At 41.3% G+C, this 25643-nt stretch overlaps 1 protein-coding gene across 47 annotated transcripts in view; it reads left to right on the top strand.

The window, feature by feature from the left end:
• The window catches only part of PTPRD (protein tyrosine phosphatase receptor type D), a 1533354-nt gene that overhangs the window by 1360469 nt on the left and 147242 nt on the right, over positions 1-25643 (top strand). For all 47 annotated transcript variants that reach the window (XM_077344981.1, XM_077344985.1, XM_077344991.1 and 44 more), the window contains 2 exons: positions 6849-7108; positions 21042-21132. In XM_077344981.1, the coding sequence (XP_077201096.1) occupies positions 6849-7108; positions 21042-21132 (351 nt within the window). The remainder of the gene's footprint in view (positions 1-6848; positions 7109-21041; positions 21133-25643) is intronic.

The following is a 25643-nucleotide window of genomic DNA, read 5'->3' as shown; positions in this document are numbered from 1 at the left end:
CCAACAAGTCTCAGAAAGCAGTGTAAATGAAGTAAAATGGGAAAATAGTATAGAGGACATATTGTAGTTGTGACTATAGCTTCAATTAGCAGTAAAACAAAACAACTGCAAAAAGAGGAGGTGATATAGTCATGTGGCTAGCTGTGTTGGTCTGAAGCAGCAGATCAACGTTTGAGTCCAGTGGTACTTTTAAGACCAACAAAGTTTTATTCAAGGTGTAAGCTTTTGAATGCACACACAGTTCTTCAGAAACAATGAAATGGAAACTATCAGTAAATTAGCATGTAGCACAATGAAGACATTTAACAGATTCAAGGACCAAACAGTCATAACAAGGTTTGTTTATATGGCTATCATTTCTTTGGGTATGATTACAAAGGAATACAGTGAAGGAAATAAATATGTCAGAATTGGAGGAATTGATGTTCAGTTGTGTTTCTTGGCACTGCTGGAGGAACCGAGTGTAGTGGGAAAGGATAAGGTATTGTTGTTTGTTTGTTTGTTTGCAATCGACCTAAGAGGGGGGTAGGTGAAAGACGCAAGGCTGCAAGAAAGATATACAGAACCTCACTACAAGGTATTCTGCAGTGCAAGCACAACTTTTTTAGATTTTGAAAAGGGAATTAACATCCCACCTGCCTCTTCCTGCTTGGTGTTTTAGCCTACCATATGCCCTCTTTCTTTGGTTTACAGGCAACCCATTTCCTTTTTTCTGGTTTTCATTATGCTTCCTAGATTAGTAGCAAACCTGATGTGGCAACTGTATTTTTTAATATCTCCATTAAAAAGGTATATTTTTATTGAAAATCAAAAATGCAGAAAAGCATTAAAAAGCCTTATTCCCTTTACTTAACTGTGCTCTGTTGAAACATTTTCCCTGTAAATCAATCCCTACTAACTGTAAATGGGATCCAAAATCCATTTGATTACAAGCAGTAGGGTAGTCACAGACTGAAGTCCACCTATGAGATGCTGGACATAGTCACGGGAAAAGGAGGGAGTGTGAAACTGGTCAAGTTGCCAGGCCATTCATAGCATACACATTTCCTAATTTATGGGTGTGTCTTCACTGGGGACACTAGTGGGAATATAATAATGAACTTGCAAATATATATGTAAACCTGATAAAGAAGAGCCTCCCAGTATCAGAATGCAGCAGTAATTTTGGGAAGCCACAACAAACAAATCACTTTGAAGTCATTGTTTTATGTTTGCCTTGTCTGCACATGTAACCAATTTTTTCCCATTTAAAAGTAGAGCAATTTTTAAATGAAAGAATATTGTTCAAAGTCTACACATTGATAGTTCCTAAAGAAGTACAAATAAAAGTCATGACAGCCTTCCTCTAACAAGTATGTGGAACACATACCTGCTCTGGAGCTGTTAGGTCCCTCCCTCACACAAACACACATGTACCTGCAGACTCCTCCCCCACATTTCCAACTCCCCATTCCCTCTTTCCCTCTAGCTTTCTTGAACTCATCCCTGTTCCCTCCCCTTCCTCTCAGGCAGACAGAGACACACAGACACTCCTTCCCCCCCCTTACCTGTCAAGGCAGGAGTGTTCCAGTCTCCTCCAGCTGTGCAGGTAGTGCCCCAATGGCTGCACAAGTCACAGGGTGGCCCTAGCAACATCAGGGGTGGCGCTTCAACCCACAGCGGTTGCACGGGTTATGAGGCAGCGCCAGCAAGCTTTAGGGTTGTTTCCCAACAGTGGATGCACCAGTTGCAGAACACCTCCAGCCAGCTTCAAGGGCAGCATCCTGCCCACAGCAGTCACATGGGGCAATCCCAGCTGGCAACAGAGGCAAAACCTTGCCCCACAGCATTTGTGTGGTGGCCCCAGCTGGCTTCTGGGTGGTACCTTTCCTTGCAGCAGTTCTACGGGCTTTGGGGTGGCCCCCAGTTGCTTCAGAGTCTCTGCCTCTGCCAGCTTTGTGGCTATTGCCTCAGACATGGTCTCAGCCTCTTCTGCTGGCAGCTTCCACATGTCTTCAGGGATGGGACTACGGATATCCTATCCATAAGCATTTCCGTCCCAGAGAACATGACAGAATATGTGTTCCACATTTTAAAAAGACAGGCTTTTTAATGTGGGAGTGGCGGAATATAAATCGAAGGAGGGAAGGTACCTGAATGTTCAAAACTGTTTAAGAAAAAGCACAAATATTTGTGATGTTTCTGCAGATTGCCCCAATAATGAATCTTTGACTTGAAGGAAAAGATCGATTTATTGAAAGTATGCAATATGTTGCCAGAACTAGCCTGTAGCAATAAACCTTCAGCTTTATCCCAATACTCCACTTCCCTCCCATTTGTAATCCAGGTTTCGGCATGAGAACATCAAAGCCAAAACAAATGGAGCAGTATGAAATCAACATGTTCTTATCAAGAACACTAGCCTGTCCTCACCAGAACTGTTGGAAGATAGATGAGGGATTGTGTGAAGACAGAGCAGGCAATAAAGGCAGCATACATTGACAAGTATTCCTACAGCTACATTCCCCACCAATATATGGCAGAAAAGGCACTTCTGACAATATTTCACATTGGCCTCACATTTTTCAGCAATTGAACAGATGGTCCGAAATGTTTTATGTGCCAAAAATACCAGTCTTCTAATATACAGAGTCTATGTGGATCAACACAAGTCAGAGGCTTGTCAAAAAGTGGGTGCTGACATTCCAATAAAAATTACCTGCTAGTCTGATTCTTATTCTTACTGCCCTGAAAAGTGGAATATCAGAAAATATAACCATGTAATATGTTGTCAGGTACCTCCTAAGACATGGCATACATTTGTTAATCTTTAACAAATGACACTCAATTTGCTGGACATGATTTCCAAAAATTTTGGCAAGGGCTATGATTTTCAGCATATCCAATTATCTCAATTATGTAAATAAAAATACATATAAATAAGGCTCCAGATAGTCATAAGGATGCAAAAGAAAGTGATTCATTTGGGAATAGATTCTTAAACGACACTGTTAACATTCAGGACATTACGAAGAGAACATAAATAAGCAACAACTGTGTGATGTCAGAATATCATACGATATGGAGCCTTGAAGTCTAATAATATGCAAACACTTTCTGAGTTCAGGCACAAGGGTATAAAAAGATCATTCTTTTATATGATTATTCATATATCACAACCATATTCTGAAGTATAATGGAAAACACCTTCACCATATTTCAGAAGAATAGTTCTTTAAAAAAGATTAGTAAAACAGTGCTAGAAAGATGTCAGGAGAGGTTTCGCTGCAGAGCAACAAGCAAAGGAGAGATTTCTTTACAGATCAACAAGTAAAAATGACTACAGTATCAAACATTATCAGAATGGTGACTGTTCTCTCGCTGAGATAGATCTGAAGTAACACAGCTGCTATGCTTTCTCACAAACCAACTAAGGGAAAATTCTCTGCCACTGTACTGTACTATATTGTTCGGTATTTTAAAATTTGGGCTTTAGTATTTTATAGCACTGCTTATATGTGCATCTTGTTAAACCACCACGAGCCAGCCTTGGCCAGGAGTGGCGAGTAAAAAGTTGAAACATAAATAAACCAACCAACATACATACATTCCATCCTCCCTCTGAATGGCAATTGGGTGCTGGGACAGCATTCCCTTAGGCTCAGGTATGAAGCAGCTGATTGGACATTTTCCCCTTCAGAAGCAAGACCACTCCTGTCCATCATAGTATTTATACTAAATTGAAGCTTTGTCCTGTCATAGACTGTTCTTATTACATCATGTGCGTGGACTGACATCTGAACACCGCCCGCGGCGCGTGGGCGCTGCGGACTAAATAAAAGAGTAAGGGCTTTAGGGGCGGGATGTGTCCGGGATGAGGAAGGTCTGTCCTCTGGACAGACCATCAGAGGGACCAATCGGCAGTTGCGAAGCACCTGCCGATTGGTCCCTCCGATTTCCACCCCGGAGCAACTGCAAGCCTCATGCAGCACGGCTCGCAGTTGCTCCTTTGCCGGCGGCCTGACGTGGCGAGAGGCGCGAAGCACCTCTCGCTGCGTCAGGCCGCAGCCCAATGAGCCCCTGCCAGCCGTCCTGCACCCAGCTGCCGGGGGCTCCCTTGCCTAGCGCCCGCTGTATTCAGAATACAGCGGGCTTGAATACTATTTGAAAATTAATTCTGGAATCCCAGATCAGATAAAGCATTGCTTCAGCTGTCTGACTTGTCTTTTCAAAGTACCATCTCTTTAAAGAGAAGAAAGATGTTGATTTCTTCTCTCTTTGGTGCCTGCTCATTCTGTCAAGTTTATTCCTAGAAAATATTGATAGCTTTTAAATATTGCATAATGTGTTTTTTTTGGGGGGGGGGCTGTTCTAGAGTCTTATTATCTCAAAACAAAATTAATATTTGTTCCTATCAAGATTCTTAACAACCAATAGCTTTATCTGCCCCTCCCCCAAAAGCCCTGACTGGAAATTAAGAAAAATATATCTCTGAAGAGTATTATGTCAGAGTGTATTCATAGTAATGCTTCACTATATGAAAATGAAAAAAAGAAATTTCATAATTATTTAAAGTGTTTAAAGCTTACAGCCAAAGTATGATTTTTTTCTTTTGTCAGAATAACTACAGGCCTGAGGGCCTCTCCTCTGTAATTCAAATCATTAATGGCATTTATAAATACTTGGAAAGAATATTGCTTTTTGTCAAAAATTCTAAATTCTTCTACTGGTTTCAGATTATTATACTGTTTTTCTGACTATAGTTCAAGGTAGGATTGTACCATATACACTCTAGGATTTTTAAACTATTCAGGTATTTGGGCTTTTTTCTTAATTGTTCTGCAAAATCATATGATGTTTTAGGTAACATTCAGGAATGTTAAAATGGTTAGTTTGATAATGAAACATTATTTTTTCTATTAAAGAGAAAATTTCCCATGGTTGTACTGGAATACTTTAAAGTAACCATTTTCTCACACCTGATTATGCATTAAGTACCAGACTTAGGGTTTTGTTCTGTAGCTCCTATTCCTAGCTATCATAATCTCAAGGCAGTTTGGGCAAACAGTTCCATGTAGATTTTGAAAGGATTTATAAACTGCTTAGTATGCACTAAATCTTATTGTCTTCAACCTGCTAAATACCTATTTGCCTCGTAAAACTAAGTGTTACCGACAAGTTAATATGAGAAAAGTTGCATGAATAGGATAACTGAGTAGGCTGCAGCTTTTTATACAGCAGAAAGTGGGAATCAAAGCAGCCTCAGAGCACCCAATCAAAGCACCCTATTCCTCACTCACCCACCCACCAATGCCATTTACAGATAAAAAAACAAGCTTAGAATGTTGTCACTGCCTAGAAGCAGCCACTGAGGACTTCTAGTACCCTTTTTATCATGGGAGGCAGGGTTTAATTCCCCAACATGTGGTTTCTGAAAACCTGGGGTACAGAAAGCTTGGCCCTGGAGTGGTGGTCAATAAATCAAACTATAAGAATGAATGAACGAACGAATGAAGTATTATTAAGATTATTCTTAGGATTTGCTTCTGCAGAGGGAAGTCCTGCATCAACAACTTTGGGGAATTCATTGATTGTTAACAAAAATGCAGTAGGAATGGTTTGATGTTCATTATACACTTGAGGTTTCAAAAAAAGATTTTCCCAAAATTTTCCCTAGGACACCTAGCTTGTATATCCAACAAGATGCATTCACAAAAACAGACCAGCACTTTTATGTTTGCCACTGCCATTGCAATCTACTGAGCCTCCCACAATGTTGTGCCTGGGGTCAGCAGCTTTACTGGACAGCTTAGGAGGCAAAGTTGGAATCTATAGTAGGAAGGGAATGGTTTGGAAAAGTCACCCCTTGGTCCAAGGTTCACCTGCATACAAAGGGAAGTTATACATACTTGGGGAGCACACCATGTGTACCTAGAATCATAGAGTTGGAAGGGGCCATATAGGCCATCTAGTCAATCCCTTGCTCAATGCAGAATGAGGTTAAAGTATACACGATAAATATCTATCAAGCCACTGCTTGAAGACTGACAATGAGGGGGAACTCACCACCTCCTCGGGCAGTTGATTCCACTGCTGAACTACTCTGACTGAAAAAATATTTTTTAATTAACTGAAAGAAAAAGAACCTGATGAGTGTTTATACATATTATTATATGATGATTTTAGTCAGCAGAGAATTTCTCAGTTATTGAACCTTTCCATCTAAGTAATTCTTTGTAGACACTAACATATCAACAAACATGATTTTAATGAATGGGTTGTTTTCCTGGGAGAAATTCTGTCTTCTCACGATGATGTTTATTTCAAATATTTGGGAGGACTGCCTCCTCAGGTAAAGGAATGCCCCTTGGATAGTGGTTGAATCCACACCGCTAAATAATTGTATCGATTGGTTGTACTTTATCATTGTGAGAGGCAGCATACAACTTTCCTAAGTAAATCTATTACAGTTCCTTATGTTCTTGGTTTCGTACTCACAAGATTGTTCATACTCTTTTCAATTAAATATTCATTTTATTTTTATTCATTGTTGCCCCTTTTTCTGCATAATGGGAGTCCAAAGCAGCTTGTATCATAATCCTCTCCTCCATTTTATTCTTACAATGCCTGTGAACCCCTGTGAAACCCCTGTGAAATAGGTATGTGACTGGCCCAAGGTCACTCAATGAGCTTTCACAGCTCATGTGGGGACTCATACCTGGTTCATCAAGACACTAGGTGACACTCTTAACCACTGTGCCACAATAGCTCTCAATAGTATACATGCATCTAGTGATTTTATATTAGATATCAGACAGTTTTTTCTTTTTTTTCTTATTAACAATTTATTTTTAAAATCCATTTATTAGATCCTATATGATGATGGGAAAATGGCTGCTGAGGTGGATGGCCGAGCCACTCAGAAACTGATCACCAACCTGAAACCTGAAACATCATATTCATTTGTCCTAACTAATAGAGGGAACAGCGCTGGAGGTCTTCAGCACAGGGTAACAGCAAAGACAGCACCAGATGTTCTGCGAACCCAGCCACTCTTTATTGATAAAACCAATGTTGATGGCATGGTAACAGTGAAACTACCAGAAGTACCTGCTAACAAAACTATAAAGTGAGTCACAAGTTGTAAGTCATGAATGTTTTCAGTATTTTGAGAACAGAGCCTTGTAACTTCTTAGAGACAGACTTTTGTATTTAAGGCATTAAGTTTTGTAGAGTTTATTAAATGCACAATTGTGACTACTGGACAACAATTTGAAGGCAGTTACCAAAATGATTACAGCTGAGGCTCTTCATGTTAGGGATAGTCTTATGTATTGTGTACATAATTTTTAGAACCTGCTGTCAGTAGGGTAATGGGATATCTAGAGAGATGAGCTGCTATACACCAGGGCAGAGTCTGCACTTTATTTATTCCATTGTCAATCCTGTTGAATTCAGATCGATTTGAACTCGAGTCTTCCTCCCCCCCCCCCATTGAAACAGGAAAGTGTTCTGCACGTGGTTAGGGAGGCTCAGAAGAGTGGGCAGGAGGCAAATGGAGACTCTTTCTTTGTTTTCTTGAAGGGGGGAAGAGGATTGAAGAAGTCAGAGGAGGGAGGGGAAAATCCTTTCTTTTCTTGAAGGGGGGGGGGATTGAAGAAGGCAGGAAAAAAATCCAAGACCTAAATAAGTTGAGAGAAATTAGGGGCTTCTCCTTTAAGGCAAGTCTGTCACATGACCACCTGTGGCCAATCACAGGTCCTCTACTATGGACCTTTAAATATTGAGAGTTAGAAGCACTCTAATATATCGCACAATAAAGGTAGGGTCACTCCGGATCAATCCTTCGTGCTGCAGAAGGAAATTTTAAATCACCCCAAATCCAAACGGAAATCACATTCTGTGTAGAGGGCAGGGACTGAATCGACCTGGGGTTGGAATAAAAGCTCCGTGCAGTTTACACCCTGGTTTGTAACAATGTTTCTAGTTTTAATGAAATGACATATTGCAGTGTTGGGGGTCATCATTTTTCCAGGTGCTCTAACATTGTTGGCTTATTAATAGTTACATTTAGAGCTAAGCCTGGCACTGTTGTTCTACCCAGGGTTTTCAGGGTACACAAATACAATGTCAACAACTACAATAAGATACAGGAACATACCGGTCTACATACCGGAGCAGAATCAAAGATCTGAGGGTCCACTATAGGGGTAATAGTAAGGAGGGTCCAGTGGTTCAGTTCCAAGGTTTACGAACTGGTTCAGGATACACAGTCTGAGTTCCAGGCTTCAGGAGCAAGCACAGGTTGTCAAAGACAAGTACAATGCATAGTAGAACTCTTTGCTAAGCAGATTGGCACACAGAGGGGTGGCAAGCAAGGCTGCTTTCACACCAAACATTGCTCAACATGTATCTGCCTCTTTTGCTGATTCATCCCCTGAGATCATGGTGTCACTTCTTACAGTTGGTTTCATCTCCTACAGGTTTCCCTATCAGCCTGTCAGTCCTGGACCCACAAGGACTATGCTCCAGGAGTTAATGCTGATTGTTGCTTAGCAGCCAGGTGGGCACTTCATTGTCTCTCCTGAGCTATCAAACATTTGCTTGTCCTTCTATGCCTTGCTGGCTAAGGAGAGGCCAGTAGAGATACCAGTCTCTGTGGTGACTCTTTCTTCTGGAAGAACAAGCAGCCCAGTCATTATGTTGAAAGCATTCTTGCTTCCTGATATTTCCCCATTGGCTCTGCTGCTAGATCTGGCTGTTCAATGTAGGGCTCAATTCCCCAAAGGAGGAGGAGGTGGCAGCTGGCTGGCTCGTGACAGCATAGGTGTTTCAAATCAGTGGGTGATTTCAATCAAACCTAAATGTTTGACAATGATTTATGTTCATCTTCCTTGATGTATACTAGGCTCCTTTATCATTAGTCCAATGTTCTCTGTTGAATATAACGTTTTATTAACTTAATAGAGGAATACAATAATGTTTACTCAAGTTATTACTTGGCCTTGCTGAAGATTCACAACAGCTTTATCTGTAAAGTGGAAGAGGATGGTAAAAGAACATTGGTCTCTTTCTTTTGCCCTCACTTTTATTGAAGAGGTTTAAATAAAATGTTACTGCTTCTTTAAAAATTGAGTTTATCACAAGGCATCTTAGCGTAGTGTAGAAAGTTGCCAACTGCCATAGCAAAATGTTCTGCCTCTTTAAAAGAGGATTCCTGGGCTGTTATGTATTAGCATATAGTTAGGGCATTTCCGCACATTAGTAAAAATAGTGTCACAGCCACGGAATGGCAAAGAGTGACATTATATCGTCCGCTCCCCAGCCCTCCTCACCTTTTTGTTGTGTTGCTTTTGTCTGCTTTGTGTGTCTTGCCCTCCTCACCTGCTGCTGGAAGAGGCAGAAGAGAGCAACACACCTTATATGCATTGCGCTTCCGCCTGTCAATCAATTCAGGCAACCAATCTCCTTCCTTTATATTCTGATGCAGTTTAAAGGTCCCACAATGCCTGGCTTTTTTTTTTTTAATCATACTTCTCTGTTGCAATGTCTATGCATAGAATCATAGATGTATAGAGCTTCTGAATGCCACCCCTTATGGGATCATGAGTAGGCTTGTGCACAAAGGGCCTGATTTGGCCGCCTCAGATTCAACAGCCATGGAAGTCAATGGCACCGTAGACTACAATGGGAAAGTTGGCGTTCCCGCCTTTCCCGGGGCCTTTGGAGATGGAAGATTGAGGTACAGTCTCCAAACTTTCAGGGTAGCTCTTGGAGACTCTTCCCTGACTCCCTTCCAAATTTCAAAATGATTGGTCCAAGGGGTGCACGTCTAGATAGCTCCCAAAGAGGGTGCCCCCATCCTTCCATTATATCCAGTGAAGATTGTATATAGTGGAGGGATGGGGCACCCTCTTCAGGAGACCCTAGATGTGGACCCCTTGGACCAATCATTTGAAAGGGAGATGTTAAACTGCATCCTTCAACACATGAAAAGTGATAGACTCATTTTACATTTCCTGTTGTATACTGTTTCTTGTACTAGCCCAAGCCGCTCCTGTTAAAGGCAGAGGATTTACTATGTTTGGCAATAACAACGTATAATATCCAAAGCTGTAGGAACATGATTGAATATATTTAGCAACACATCACTATCATAACTTGAAATTAATATAGCAACAATAGTTTAACAGATTTGGGAAGGTAGCCATGTTGATCTGAGGCGACAGAGCAAAGTTTGAATCCAGTGGCATCATTAAAACCAACAAAGTTTAATTTGTGCATGCACATGAAAGCTTATACCCAGAATTAAATTTCATTGGTCTTAAAGGTTCAATAGTTTAACAAGTCATCCCTTTCAAAGGCTTTATCATAACTGCCTAGAACAGAGATTTTTATTTTCTAAGAAGTAATAAATGGATTTGGCAGTTACGTGTTCAGCTCACAGTTCTGGAACATGGTTTACAAGTTTTCTTAAATAGCTCTGTGCAGATTAAACAACAAAGATAGTACTAAAGAGTTGACAGCACAATGCCAATAGGGATTCAAAACGATGGACAATAAAGAGTTGCCAGGAAAGCATGAAAACACAGAACAATCAATAAGTGTTATTGCTCTGGTTGCAGTGTTTCTTGTGCCTGTAAGACTCCCATGTGTGTGGCAAAGGAAATGGGGAGGAAAATGAGCAGGTTGTTAAATATTGCTGGGGATGAAACCTGGCTTTTCTCTGGTGAGTTTTTATATCAAAGGCTTTGTAAACAGAACCTCTCCTTTTCATTGCTGATTAAAGAGTTCACAATGAAGTGACATTACAAGAAATTATTCTGGAGCATCTAAAAGGATGAGAATATGAAAAATGAAGTAAATGTTATAAAACTAATTTAAGAAGTGGTTTCTAACCATTGTGAAAATGCAGGTTTGAAGATGGCAAGATTTATGTGGAAAGGAGAGAGCCAGGAGAACAGAAGTAACCAACATCCTGAGGAAAATAAGGAACTTTCTCATAAATCATCAGCTGTTGTGAAAGCATGACTTAATTTGTACCATGGTTCACTGATATCAGCCCCCATTTTTAAATTATTTATCATATGGCATGTGTAGCCTGGAGATCCTATGATTGTAGAATTGTCTGGCAACCAGGCAAGAGATGTTTGGAGGTGGTTTGCCATTCCCTGCCTCAGCATCATGACCCTAGTTTTTCCCTTGGAGATCTCCCATCCAAGTGCTAACCAAGATTCACCCTGCCTAGCTTCTGAGATCTGACAAGATTAGGCATGCTTGGACCATCCATGTCCCCCAGTATTGGAATTGGAATACCTGAAACAATATATTTAAAGGTCCTGAACCTCCCTTTGCTTACCATAGGATGACCATTTGCACACAGAATCAAAAGCAAAGCCCCTTGAAACCATGCCTGCCCAGTACTCTTGTGATTTAAAATTAAGCTGATGGCCCTTCTCGGCCATGGTCCTTCTCTGTTTAGGCATTAAGTACTGAAGCAGTTGGTGCAAACTTAAATGGACTCCGGGGAATGGTAGAGGACAGGAAGGCCTGGAGGATCATTGTCCATGGGGTCGCGATGGGTCAGACACGACTTCGCACCTAACAACAACAAATAGACATGCAGTTCTGAAGGACATCTGATTCTGGGACATCTTCAACTATATAGCTTCTGTTCATATATACCAGTTTATATAATCAGCAAACATTTCTTTGAAACTTGTCTGGTTATACAAGATTCTGAGAGAATTTCATATGGAAAGGTAACCCATCTTTACTTAACTTTGTGTTCATTTCTGGTGCTTGGATTTTGAGGTAAGCGTACTTGCAGTTTCTTAGAAAAAGAAAAAAATCAAGCACTTCACAGTGTATAATGATCTAGCTTCTCAATCACAGGGATTCTTAGCACACCATATATTTATCATGGATAGGTGAATCGTTTCTGTACTTATATTTTTGGTGATTGGATAGGATGAAATTCCATGTAACAATAAATAGGAGATACAGTGTGTATCTTTTGCCTGTCCTGCAAAGAACTCATAGTATCTCATTTTACCGTCAAATCAGTCCTGTTACGTGAGTTATACTGAAGGTGAGATCAGTATAAGTGTGCCCATTGAGCTTTATGGCTGGGCAGGAATTTAAATTGCTGGCATTTTTGGTTCAAGTCTAGCATTCTACCCACTATGCCAAGTAAGTTGTTCTAATATTACTAGCATGTGGTAAGTGTAAAAGATGTACTGTGCAGAAGCACTCAAATAAAATTCATGTCTAACCCAATTTTTCTATCACTTAGACATTAAGGGCATAACGCCTACATTTTTCATGATTGAAGTTATCATGATTGAAAGCAGGATTTTTGCCATTAGAATTCCTGCCATGTCTTTATGCCTTTAGTTCATTGCAGTTAATTTATTTGAGGCAAAAAATCTGCAATAGGAGAACATCACAGTTACTTGTGATGTCCCAGCCATTGGTACAAGGGGGAGATAGGGAAGTATGTCATCATAAATTCCTCTCTTCCAAACAGATGGGAAGGAGTGGAAAGTTCTGGGACAATGGGCTTAAAGGGATAGAAGCGCAGCACTTTTTGAGACTCTGGATTGCTTACGTATGGGGACATTAATTTGGGTGAGTAGGAGAAGGGAATGTTAGCCCTTTTTTTATGTGATCACCCACTATTAAGTTAATGAAAATATTAGGTTGGTATAGTGGAACAAAGGCAGTAAATAATAGCAAAGAGTAGTGTATAAGTATGGCTGTATATATCCATGTATCCTTTATCTAATGCTCCTGTTAGAATAATAGGAAATGTGATATAATAACAACAAGAACAGCTTTATTTCAGTAGCCCACTCTTTCCAGCTGACTCTGGGTAGATAACTAAAGAAAATATACAAAGTAATTAAATTTACATAATTAAAACAATTGCAATAAACTTAATTTAAAATATATTATTTTAAAATGCCTCCTAAAACCTTCTGGAAGGTTAATTTATATTGATTTCCTTGATATTTTGTCAAAAATCGTGTCAAAAAATTAGCTATCCATTCCAGTTGTTAACTCTGCAGAAGATAGATGGGGATATGTGTTATCTAAGGCCAGATTCATGTGCCCTGCCAGCTTCTAGCTTGATTTCAATGCAGACTTCACCCCTACTACTTAATAAAAGCATCAGGTCATTCCAACAATATGCCAGCCCTCTGATTGGCCCTTGGTGGCATGGCACTCTCTCACTGATTGTCCCTCCATGGGACAGCCCTCCCCCCAAGGACTAATCAGAACCCCCACCCCCATCCTCTTCCTCCAAAGCTGATGCTCAGCAGCCAGAAGGTAAGCTATGGATCTTAGGGTGGCAGCAGTGGGCGAATGATGGCTGGCTTGCCGCACTCTGCCACTGTGCCTGACACATCACTGGCTTTGCTAGCAGAGAATCAACCCTACCCAGCTGCCTGTGCTCCACTGCCCCATCCTTTTCAATGCTTTGAAGTTGACTGGACCCGCTAAGGCACACTCCACTGCCCCACTATTGTTCTGCATACCCCAGAATCCACAGAACCCAACAGGGTTCATGCAACTCCCCCTCCCTGTGCTTCACTGCTCTGCATCTCACTATCTGGCCTCCTGTGTTCCTAAACACTACCAAGACCAGCAAAGAGCACTTCGCTATGCCTCCCTCTACTCCCCACCATCCTTCATTCTGACAGATGGTGGGAGCCTGGCTGGCTGCATTCTACCTCAGCTCCTGAATATTCCTCCCTCACCCTCTCTGCTTTTCTTTTGCCTGTTTTCAAAATGGGCTTTTAACAAACCTGCACTTAAATAATTTCTATATGTAAATTGAATTTTCAGTTCAATCATGAACAAGCCCTTTGATTTTGATGCATCGAGGAGGGTATAAACTTTGATCAGGATTGTACTTTTAATCTGCTAAAAAGTCAAGTATTCCAAAATAATAGCTGGAAGTTATTAGCAATTTGGGGTCTCCTTGTCGCTCAGGGTGCTGTTTGTTGCAATATTTTCTACAATTATCATGCTTTTCTGTCTCTTACATTTTACCCTGTTCTACCTTCCTGGTCTAAAAGATCTCTTGCTCATCTTTGTTAAGTGTAATGTTTATAACCATTTACGGTTGCAGACACATTCATTAGCAATCTGAATGTGTAAGCATTCTTTCTGAAGAGGTTTTAGTTGGAACAGTCTAATTTCCTGTTTTATTGTAAACGGTGTTTGTAATTAAACCTCTGCTTTGCTTTGCACAAATTACAGAGTTGTTGTTTGAACATGAATGTTACCAAAACTTCCTGGATTTAGAAGGAGTAAAAAATTCAGCAAGGTTAATTTATAGATATAGGTATGTTGCAGTATCATTTTGGTGAGGTGACGCAGAAATCCACTGAATTAATTAAATAAACAACACATACGAAGACAAAAACACACATAATGTCAAATCCTAGGAAAGCAACTATTGGATGGCTTCATAACCTTAATCTGTAGCCAGCTTTTTGTGGTATTATGGTATGAAAAAAGAAAGAAAGAGATTAACTTAAATGTGGATTATTAGTACAAAAATGTTTTTGAAATGCTGTCATGTGTTCTTAATTTTTTCATTTAATTCCTCAAAATTGTTCTTACAATTTTAATTTTATGTAAAAGTTTGCCCTGTTAAAGATCTTGGAATTTTCAGCACATTCCAAAACAAAGAGGAGTTACAGTATAAATAAAAAAATAAAAATGCAATAAATTATATTCTTTAATAAATAGACAATAATTTATTTGCATTATATTATGCCTTTCGACCTGGATCCAAAATAATTTATTTCATTCTCCTCTCCTTATATCCTCATGATAACCTTGTAAACACAGTGTACATAAAATGCACAATTCTGCTATCATCAGTTGTAAGATAAAAGACCAACACAGAAATCAGACCATGACAGAAATGAGCACATTAAGGATGGACACAAATTGGCAAAATGCACTTCAGTACGGTTCATTGTGTCCCTGGTTCATGAACCATGAAACATAATGCACTTTTCAAGGCTAAAAGAAAGAGGTTATGTTCCCTGTGCAGGGGATGGATGAAGACCACGCACAGTGCAAAACATCACATCTGTGTGATACAGAGCAACCTGGGTGCCAGCAACATAATCCATGGCAAAACGGCCATGGACACCAGTGCCAACTTGATGGCAGAAATGATGTATGTCCCTTAAGGGCATTATTTGCATACTACACATGCTTCAGTTAGTGGTGAAGGATGCTCTGGGCATTCCTTAAATGGAGGTGAATTGGGCTTGCGTTACAACAACCAAATGGCCACGCTCTCAGTTGAGTCCCACCCAAGGCCTACACATTGATAATCCCTCCTGGGACTGATGTCATAGGAAAAGCCCTGAAGGAGAAATCTTCACAGATTTGGATTGACACCCCTACTCCCTGCCCTGCAATCCAAGACTGATGGACAGAGACTACAGTAGAGGCTAGTTCTTTAATGGCAAATGACTCACCCTCTCTGACCTAGGTCTCCATCACGCATGCCATGTCCATGCTGTTAACTAGCAAAATAGTTTTGCAGTGTGTAAGTCTTATTATTTATCAACCTGGAGTTGCACAGTATCAGTGCCAGAGGCAAGTTGCTATGGAACCCCCCACCCCCAATAAAAGGTAGGATTTATCTCCTGTATGCATAGCTCTTGCAATGGAAATATGAGCTCTGCAAAGACTGTAGAAGCTACAATCCACCAGACATGGCCAAAGGCAACAGTGAGTGGAAGAGGCTCAGGAGAAACCGTAACCAGAACCTCTGCCTCAAAGAGCCCAACCAGGGAGAATCCCACCAGGAGGTGTGCATTGGTGGGATGCCAGGCATGCAGTGGCTGGGGTGATGGTGAATGAGTACCTTATCTAGTCCCCTGAGGCTGCCAATGTTGATACCCTGGAGTACAGGTCATGCATGGCTGTCTTCTGGTCCAACCTCTGTTGTGTGACCATGAGTCTACCTAACACCCAAAACCAAGCAGAGAAGAGTTCACAATCTGTAGGGTATAAAATGTGAGTCCTTAGTCAGCCGAAGCAGCCAATAACTTAGTCCTACTGCTTTCCAGGAGCAGAGGGACAGGGTGGTTAAGATCCCTGAGTCTACCTAACACCCAAACCCCAGCAGAGGAGAGAATCATAATCAGGAGAGTAAATTGGGAATCCTCAACCAAGACACCCAGTAGCTAAATACCTCTGCAGAAAGATGGGTGGCCCAGAGCCCCGAGTCAGCCTAACAGCTAAACCCCATCAAGAGTATAAAAAGTGGTTCCTCCCTCAGCCAAAGTACCCAGTAGCTAAGCCCCTCTGCTCAGTGTTAGCAGGAAGATGGGGTAGCTCAGAACTCTGAGTCCACCCAACACCAGAACTCCAACAGAGGAGATGTGCTTTGTTGGTGAATGTGCTCTGTTTTTAATAAGTCCCCTGAGTCTCTGTCAACAGTCAACAGTGGAGCTAATCTGGTATAACATTCTGATCTGTCTGTCTGGAAATGTATCTATTCATGAAACCCTACAAATAGCACCAAATTTCATGGAATATTCATGCCAGTTGCCCTTCAATAAATTGGCCAAAATTTGTGACAAACTTTACTTAATAAGTTGTTTTGAGCCCATCTCTAGCACTGATTCTAATAATCATGCAAATTTGTTTGATTTATTAATTACTTTATTAACCATGTATAAGGCTTGAATCTCCCAAGACATATTTATTTCTTGTATTAAGAAAAAGAAAGAAAACATACCTGAATTAGAAACAGAAGTGTCCTAACAATTTGAAGTTAGAACTTGGACCAATCTAGGTTTCAGTAGAGAAATTATTAAATGGGTTTATATACTTCCATATTTGAACTAATTATGAAGCTGTTAAAAATCGGCCAAGTCAGTATCTTCCTGAGTCCAGTTGAAAGTAATGGTTTGGATCGTGATAGACCTGCTTGCAGGCTATATCAGGGATGACCCTCCCTATTATGACCTACTGAAAGTTTCTTCTTTAGAGTAGCCTTTCTCAACTTATTTCTCATTGAGAAACCCTTGAAAAATTATTCAGGCGCCCCAGAAGTGGCACGATCATGAAGAATGTGGTTGGGAATAACATAATAATACCCAATAAATGTTTAACAAATTAAAAAAATATATTAAAATCAATTAACTTCCACACATTCAGGAAACCCTTCCAGGGCCATCAAGAAACCTTAGGGTTTAATGAAATCCTGGTTGAGAAAGCCTGCATTAGAGGCTAAGTGGTTATGTGCCTCCACCATATAGTCATGCTGGCTGGGGATTTTTTAAAACAGTGGCACAAAAAAGGTTTTCTCCATCAGGGAGATTTGCTTACCTGCCCTCAACAGCAACTAGCACAACTGAAGATAGTACTATTCCTGGTAGTGTTCAGTACATCTCTTTGTGACCTTAATTGTATTCTGCTGGATTTTAAACCTAAATCACACAGTTTTTTGTTTTGTTTTGTTTCTTGTTTGTTTTAAGCAGGTCTACTCAAAATCCTATTCAGATCTATTGAATGGGGCCTAGTCCCAGGACAATGCTCTTAGGCACTATTAGTTTGTTGTAATAGTGCTCTTATTGTATTAGTGTATTGTAATTTTTTTAACATTATAAACCCCCAGGGCTCTCTAAAATGGTTTACAAATTTTATCTCATTCATGTTGTAACACTGTCAGGCAGGACATTATTCTTCCATTTTGACAGGCTGAGAACCAGTATCATAGCAACAGATGACCTATGAAGCCATGGGTGTCAGATTTTAAGCTACGTCTTCTGGATCTAGACAACCACAAGACCTTTTGAACCATATATCAAATGCAGGCTAACTTCAACATGATCTTTTTGATCTTGTATATGAGAAACCGAAAAACAATGTCTGCTTGCGAAGTAACTAGTTGTATTGCTTAGAAAATAATTAGCGGTTATTAGATTTATTTTGTTTGAAGAAATTAGTGTACTTAAATTTTGCTTTTCCATTTGAGATGCACAACAACAGTAAATGCCAGATCTATTAAATTGTTGATATTTTGCCTGGAGTCAAATCGGCATGATCTGCTTTATTTTTAAAAAAATTAATTTTCAAGGGTCAGTTTTCTTATCTGATTTAAAACAATATTACTGAGAACATTAAATAATTAGTTCAATGCTTAAGAAAATTATTGGCCATGTTTGGATGGGAGATTTGTGCTTGATCCATTTTGGAAATTATTTTCATTGAAGATGAGTTTAGAGCAAAGGAGGTAAATAGTTGCAATGCACACAAAATGTCTGTACTTTATTTTAAGGAACCATCACGATTTTTAATGTGCAATTTAAACCGGTACTTACAACTATGCCTACTCTGTATGGCATCCTTGAGCAGAGGTTTTCAGGGATCTTAATGGCTTCTAGGATGAAAAACGATAAAAATTTGTAATCTGACCTGGCTACCTGTGTGTATTGATTTTGCAGGTGATTTGGTTCCATTAGGTGAATTGCTGCTGTGTTTGAAAACAGGTTATAGGGAGTCATTGCCAAGAAATGAAACTTCTCATGCTCCTTCTTTAACTGCTTTTACAGGAGGGAAAGAAGAGAGAGATAATGGCTATGATACCTTTTAAAGCAATAAATTCTGTTCTTTAGAAAAGGTATTAAAGTGCACATCAGTATATTCCAAGAGTGATCCCCCCCCCCATTTCTATGCTGCTTTTTTAGTGTATGCTTCACTGAAGGAATAGTTACTTTATCCTGCTATTTTGTTTGTTTGTTTCAGCTTGTTCTATACATGTATTTATATGCATTTCCTTATAATGGAAATGCTTATTCTTTATACTTGCCAATATAAGGCATATTTCAGAAGCCCACAAGCACCTCCATCAGGAGATCAGCTTGCTGGCACTCTCCATTTCCACTGCCCTGGTGTGGGGAGGTTTCAGGAGCTGTCAAGCATTTTTCCAATAGCGAGAGCTGCTGGCTGGCTCTCCCCACAACTGCTGCTGTACTGACAGGGTTCAAGGAGCCACATTACAGTGGATCATGACAGCTATGCAGCTGTCATGACCAGGTATAGTGTGTACACAGGGTGGTCCCTTTAAACGCCCAGTCTGCCAATGCAGAGAAGGAGCATTTAAAGGGAGTGGGGCTCTGCCCACATTACAGCTGATTATGACAGCCATTTAAATGCCCCCTCCCATGTTTCTGCCCCACGCTGAATGTTCAAAAGACTCCTGGCAGGTGGGGCTCATCCTGGAAATCCACACATTCATTTATATTGCATATATTCGTACAGCACATCTAAGAACAGAATTAGAGATTTAGCTCACAAGAACAAGCTTAGGTTCTGCTCAAAACCCAAGCTGGGATTTTTAAGGAGTTTGTGAACAGTAGATAGTCAGGAGGGGGAAAGTCCATTGCTCCTAAATATCACCTATACTGTCAGTGACTTTAACTGTACTGAGTCACCAATACTTTGCAAATGTGGATGGATTTCCTGGCTGGAGAAAATTAAATAGCCAGCCCACCCGTTAACTGGAATGCAATAAGGTCAGAAGCTGTCTTTACCAGTCCATGACACTTTATGCACAGCAGCAACTACTCCACACTGCTGCTGTGCCGTTTCCCGTGAATGCATGGGGGCAGGGTGTGCGGGGTTGTCCCGGCGTAGCGCGCACACGTGCTTTGTGCCGGGGCCAGCAGAGGCCGGGGGGGAGGTGGGGAGTGGCCAGGGAGAGTGGGGGGCCAGGCCCCCTCCACACACTTTGGTGGAGCAGGGGAACATCCCTGCCAGCTCTGTCTCCGCGGAGCCCACAGGGTCGTGCAGTGTCCCTACAGGGACACCATAGGTCGGGGCCAGGCAGGCCAAAAGTCCCGGTGCTGCAATTATGCTGTCCCGCCCCATCCCCTGCAGGCACCTGCAGTATCAGGAAGCTGCGGAAGTTCTCACGTTTCCATATCGCGGGCCTTCTGTGGCCCTGGGCCGGGCTCAGCCCTGGATGGCGGCGACATTGGGCATAATTGGGGATTTTCCCCAAAGCCCTGTTGCCGCCACTTTGGGCATTCCTGCCCATGCATAATGGGTCTTTGCGTGGGCAGACAAAAGTCAGATAGTAGCCAGGTAGAAAATCACTCTGCAAATTGCAACATGTTGGTAGTCCCTGGCCCCAGAGAAGTGCACCTGGCCTAGACCAGAGTCAGGGCTTTTTTAGTCCTGGCTCCAGCCTGGTGAAATGAGCTGCCAACAGAGTTCTGAAGGGCCGGTAAAATGGTGTTCTATCAGGCATTTGGTTGAGGCCAAGGCAGCACTTTACCAACTAATAGGGGCCTCCTACCTAATTTCCATCTATGGCTTTGCCTGAGGTTTTCCACTTCCATTTAAGTTGGGCCAGCTATCTCTGTCTAGCCCAGGAGATTTTAACGATTGGAAACCTGCTGGAGAAGGGCATCACAGAAATCCAATAAATAAATAATTAAATATAAAGCTCCAATGTTTGATTTTGGTTTTCATTTTAAAATGCTACTACCATATGCCTCTAAGCATCTAAAATTGAAAGGAAACATCTTCCTGAATATAAGAATATTTACATTAAATTACTTTTAATAAATATATGTTTTTTGAACTTATACTTGACCATAGTAACCAGTCTATTGCAGAAATTTATACTTTACATAGAAATGTATAATTCATTTGGCAACCTAATCTAGAGTCATAGTATCCAAGCTGGGTGTATTTATTTGTGTAATTTATTTATAGGGCTACTTCAGGGCTATTACAGAGTCTGTGATATGGGGAGCATCCAAACATTTAGATAATAGAATATATATATATATAATTATAAATTAACTTAATGTGAGGAATTTAAGGATCTTCCCAATTAACATCAGGTAATAGAATTATCATGCCCAGGCTTGTTGATTTTTTTCTGGCTAATATAATTTTGGTTTCAAGTTACTCTGTATACAAGTAGGTAACCTTTATATTGAAACAACTTGCCTACACCATGCTCTTTATGCAAACCTCACTACTATCTTTTGTTTCTCTTGCAGAGGTTACTATATCATAATTGTGCCTTTGAAGAAGTCTCATGGGAAATTTATCAACCCATGGGAGAGCCCAGATGAAATGGAATTAGATGAGGTACCATATACTTATTTAAGCTCTTTTTTCTGTAAATAAACAACCAGTACCTATGTGATAGAAGTAGTTTTAATGATTTTGTCCAATTAATGTACCCATGTCAGCAAGTTTGGCTTTTTTGATATCTTATTTCATATTGGGGAGAGCCTCTGGGGGCAGAAACAGAAAGCTAATTACTTGAATTAAAAGACATTAAGTTGCAATGAGGCACACAAAGTGTCTGATCTTTGCTGGCATTAATATTTTATTTCTTGCCGATTCTGAGACATTATGCAGAAGGTGAAATGAGTTGTCAGCAAAAGTATAATCACCATTGATATGAACTCCAATAAAGGTCTGGTTCATTAATGGGGTATTTGCTAAAGCTGAATCAAATGCTAAATTGCAATTTGCTCTGCAGTTTAACCTTTGACCTACCTCACAGTCTCTTTACCTCTTTCTTCTGTGCTGGAATATTTCTAATTAGAAAATATTTCCTTTGGCCTTGAAGAGGTTTTTCCCCCTCTGTATTCCAGAACTGAAAGTAATTTGATAAGAGCGAAGTTGAATATTCAAGAAATATTAAATACTAGGATTGTCCGCAGTTAACATAGTTACAGTACCATCTGAAGCAAAGTAGCACCATTCTAAGCCCTTTGAACCTCAGTCGTTATATTTTTTTCTGTCAATGTTTCTGTTGTGTCAGTACTTTGACATTACTTTAATCACTACATAGCTAGATGTGGCATTTAGGGTTTGACAAGTAGGAACTCATAAGGACTTGTGAGGAGAGTATCTCATTTTCCTAGCCCCTCTCTTTCCCTTTCCTGAAAGCAACCAAACTTTCCCTTTACTATTTCTCATCCAACAGTCAACTTGTCTTTCCCTCCTCCATCTCTACCTAGGAAACCTATGCCACAATTACATGGTGCTGACCACTAGGCCAGTCCCTCTGGCACAGTACAAAACCTTCAAGGACTTGTGGTGGGGAATACTATTTCTGGTGATTTGAAGCTGGGTCACCCGCATCCTTGCATGAACCTCTAACTGCTATACCACAGTGATTTTCATAGGGTGGCTGCTGCTGAACAGTAGCAAGCAGTGAAGCCTAGGTAGATCATGCAAGTCAGGTTGTTGCTACCAGGCCTGACCCTGACAGTCCTGGAAAGGGTCCTGCCCTCCCTTTTACTAACCATTACTAACCATTGTGGTTTCTGTGAGTGTTCAACTGATTGCTTTCAATAAGAAAACTAATACAGCTAATAACCATTCCTCAGATGAGGAATTTGCTCATGGTACTGCAACAGCTCCCATGCGAAGCACACATGCTCTTCCTCAGTCTCCAAATATATTAAAATATCATCAAGAAAAAACAAGATCCCTTTGTACAACAGGTCATGTAACACCTCCTAGATCACATTCATGAGCACCATTAGGGCATCATTCAAGCCAAACAGCATGATCCAAGTATTCAAACAGTCCAAAGGAGGTGTTAAAAGCAGCCAACCATTCATCCCCATCCTGGACATACATCCTGTAATATGCTTCATGCAGGTCCAGCTTGGTGAAAATTCACCCTGTCTCCAAGTCCTTGATTAATGGGAGGGGATCAGTGTCGAAGGTAGAGATGCGTTAAGCCCCCAAGAGTCTGTACATAGTCATCTTTGTTTTTTCACAAACAGCACTGGGATTATCATGCTGGAGCAGGTCAGCCAGATAAAGCCAGATTCTTGTCTAAGAACGTCCTCAGTTCCCCTATCTCTTTTGGACTCATGGAGTATACTAGTATCAAAGCCCATTTAAAAAATGGCTTTGAAAGGGGCAGCAGGAGGGTGTAAGAGGGTAGCCGTGGCTTCCTTTGGCCCGCAAAGCGGGAGTGGAAAGCCCCCCCTCCACTGGCAGTGACAGAGCTTTGTGGCCCGCAGGGAGGCTACAAACTCCCCCCCCCAGCTCCTTCCCAGCAGGAGCATACCTTCAAGCCGCAAATCCCTGTCGCTGCCTCTCTCCTTGTGAGGAGAAATGGAGGCCGCAGCCACAAGGCTTCTAGTAGGCAAGGAGGGAGGGCCAATCAGGGTGGACCTGGACCAACAGGGCCCTGGACAGTCTACTCCCAGGAGGCTGTTTCCCAAATATATAAGGGAGCGAAATAGTGTTAAGGATTTTGGCTTTTAGCAGAGCCTCCCCTTTTTTAAGAACTATGAAGCAGTCTGTCTGTCACGACCACACATGTCTGTCATGAGCTTTCAGAGGGTGTTACAGAGTCTGCAGCAGATTCAGACACCAAGCCCAGGCCAAGTGCACTGCCTTTTAGGTAGGTTGAGACCAGTGCTGAAGTTCTGGCTGGGGATTAGGACCAGCCAGACTGACTGGATGAGAAGCAACCATGTTCCAGCCAGGAGTTGACCCAGCTCTCTGTGCCTGCACCACTTGGACCGCGACAACATGTCTCATTTAGCCCCAAAGGGTTGCTGGAGTGCCAAAGATGCCAAAAGCAAGCCAACTTGACAGCTCTCAGGAGTCAAACTGTGAAGCAATATGGTATACAGCTAATGGCCCTTCCTCAGATGAGTACTAGGTCCAGCTGTTAGTGGTTAGTTCCCTGCCTCCAGCTCTGTTCCCAGTGTACTTAAAGAGAGGTTTGGAGCAAACTTCTCAATGAGTGCAACACGTGCATTTCCTGCCTGTCTGCCTAGGCATCCAGTGTTTCTAGTCACTATGGCAAAGCTCTGTTCATTGGATTTTGGTTCCTGACTGGCTTGGCTCTTGACTCCATTCTTGACTCCTGACTGATTCAGATTTTGACTCAGTTCCTGGTTCCTGACTCTGGTTCAGCTTTTGTCTGTGCTCTCTGGCTACTCAACCACAATATGGCTTTGGAACTCTATTGAGTTGACCCCAGCCCTGCCCTTGATTCCACACCCTTGCCTGTCTCCCTTGGTGGACCAACTCCCAAGGCTTTTGACCTTATGAACTGGACTTTGGTCCTTAAACTTGCCTCACAAATTAGTCTCAGCTTCCCAACTGAGGGTGTAATTAATCATTACCTCGTTTGCCACCCAGTGGGGCAGCACACTATATTATGATGGGGGGGGGGGTGCAACTTATTGCACACCTTTTGCTTAATCACACTGCTCAAGTCCCAATAGGCACTATTTATTAAAACCGCAGGTGATCCTTTTATCATTTTTAAACTCCTAATGTATTTTTTTTAAGATTTCAGATTTTTCTGCAAACCTAGAAATTGTTCAGATTTGTAGAAAGATATGTCTCATCCATTCATAGCTCCAAAAACCTGGTTTTAGTTTCCTCAGATTTGACAGACTCAGTTTTTATATTAAGTGGTGACCAACAATGCTTCTCCTCTTATCATCTTCGTAACAGCCAGGGGTGACATGATTCCAAGTCATCCACCCCCCACTATTGGAACAGTACACACAGTCTCTGTCACTGGGTCCATCACAAGTTCTTCCTCCATTGCTGCTGCCATTCCTGGAGCCACTGCAACTCCTGACAACCCCTCACAATTGCTGATCCTGATGACAGACCTGGCACTTCTTCCAGCCTTGCTGACGGGCCCACCACAGTATCTTTTTCGCCTCCTCTTTGCTGCTGTCATGCCCAGGGCGGCTACATCTCCTACCTCCTCAACCAAGCATAGCCCAATACAGACCCATTGTCATGCCTCTGCAATTGGCCTATTCACGCATTTGCCACGTCAAGGAATAGCCCAATACATCTTGACACCCCCCCAACACCACTGTTGCTGTCACTGCCATATGCAGAAGAACTATCTTTGTTCCCATACTGTATTAATTCAAATTTATAGTGACTTACTGTCTTCTAAGTCCTTTTCTGCCAGCATTCTGATGAAGGGAGGGGAAATTTCCTCTTTCCAGGGCTTCATTGAATCAGCCCTCTTCATGGACTTTGCCCTGAGACTGACTGTCTTCAGGCTGCTGGGACCTAGCTCTCTCCACAACTATTCAGCTCTCGCTGGTCTCTCAGCTCTCAGGCATATTCCATCTCCTAACGCTGGCAGGGGTTGATGGGAATTGTAGTTCATGGGCATCTGGAGGACCACAGGTTGACTACCCCTGTCCTAAGGGAGTGTTCTGCTGCAGGCATCGAGATTTTCAGCTCTGTCTCTGTTTTGTCAAGTGTTTCAAAACTCTTCCTTTTCCTCCAAGGCTGACTAAGCTATTTATACTTATTACATTGAAAGGGGGATTGAAAAATCTAACTTTTGATTGGTTCCTATGAACGTTTGCTAAACAGGCCAGTAGGATTGATACATTCTCCTTGCTGTCTGATTGGTTCCTATTTGCTCAGCCTAAGGGACCAATGCAATTGCTCTTTTCCCCTTCCCCCCTCTAATTGTATTCCTGAATTTGTATTATTCTTACCCTTTATAATATGTATACATACCTTAAATTCATTCCAATATATACTTTTCTAATTACATTTTATATATACAGAGAGAGAGACATATACATTTTTTAAATTTCTTCACACTCCCATATAGATGCATATTT

The sequence above is a fragment of the Paroedura picta genome, chromosome 7 (genome assembly GCF_049243985.1).
Source record: "Paroedura picta isolate Pp20150507F chromosome 7, Ppicta_v3.0, whole genome shotgun sequence".
NCBI lineage: Eukaryota > Metazoa > Chordata > Lepidosauria > Squamata > Gekkonidae > Paroedura > Paroedura picta.
Note: the sequence above shows the minus strand (reverse complement) of the source record. Positions and strands in the feature narration are given on the sequence as shown.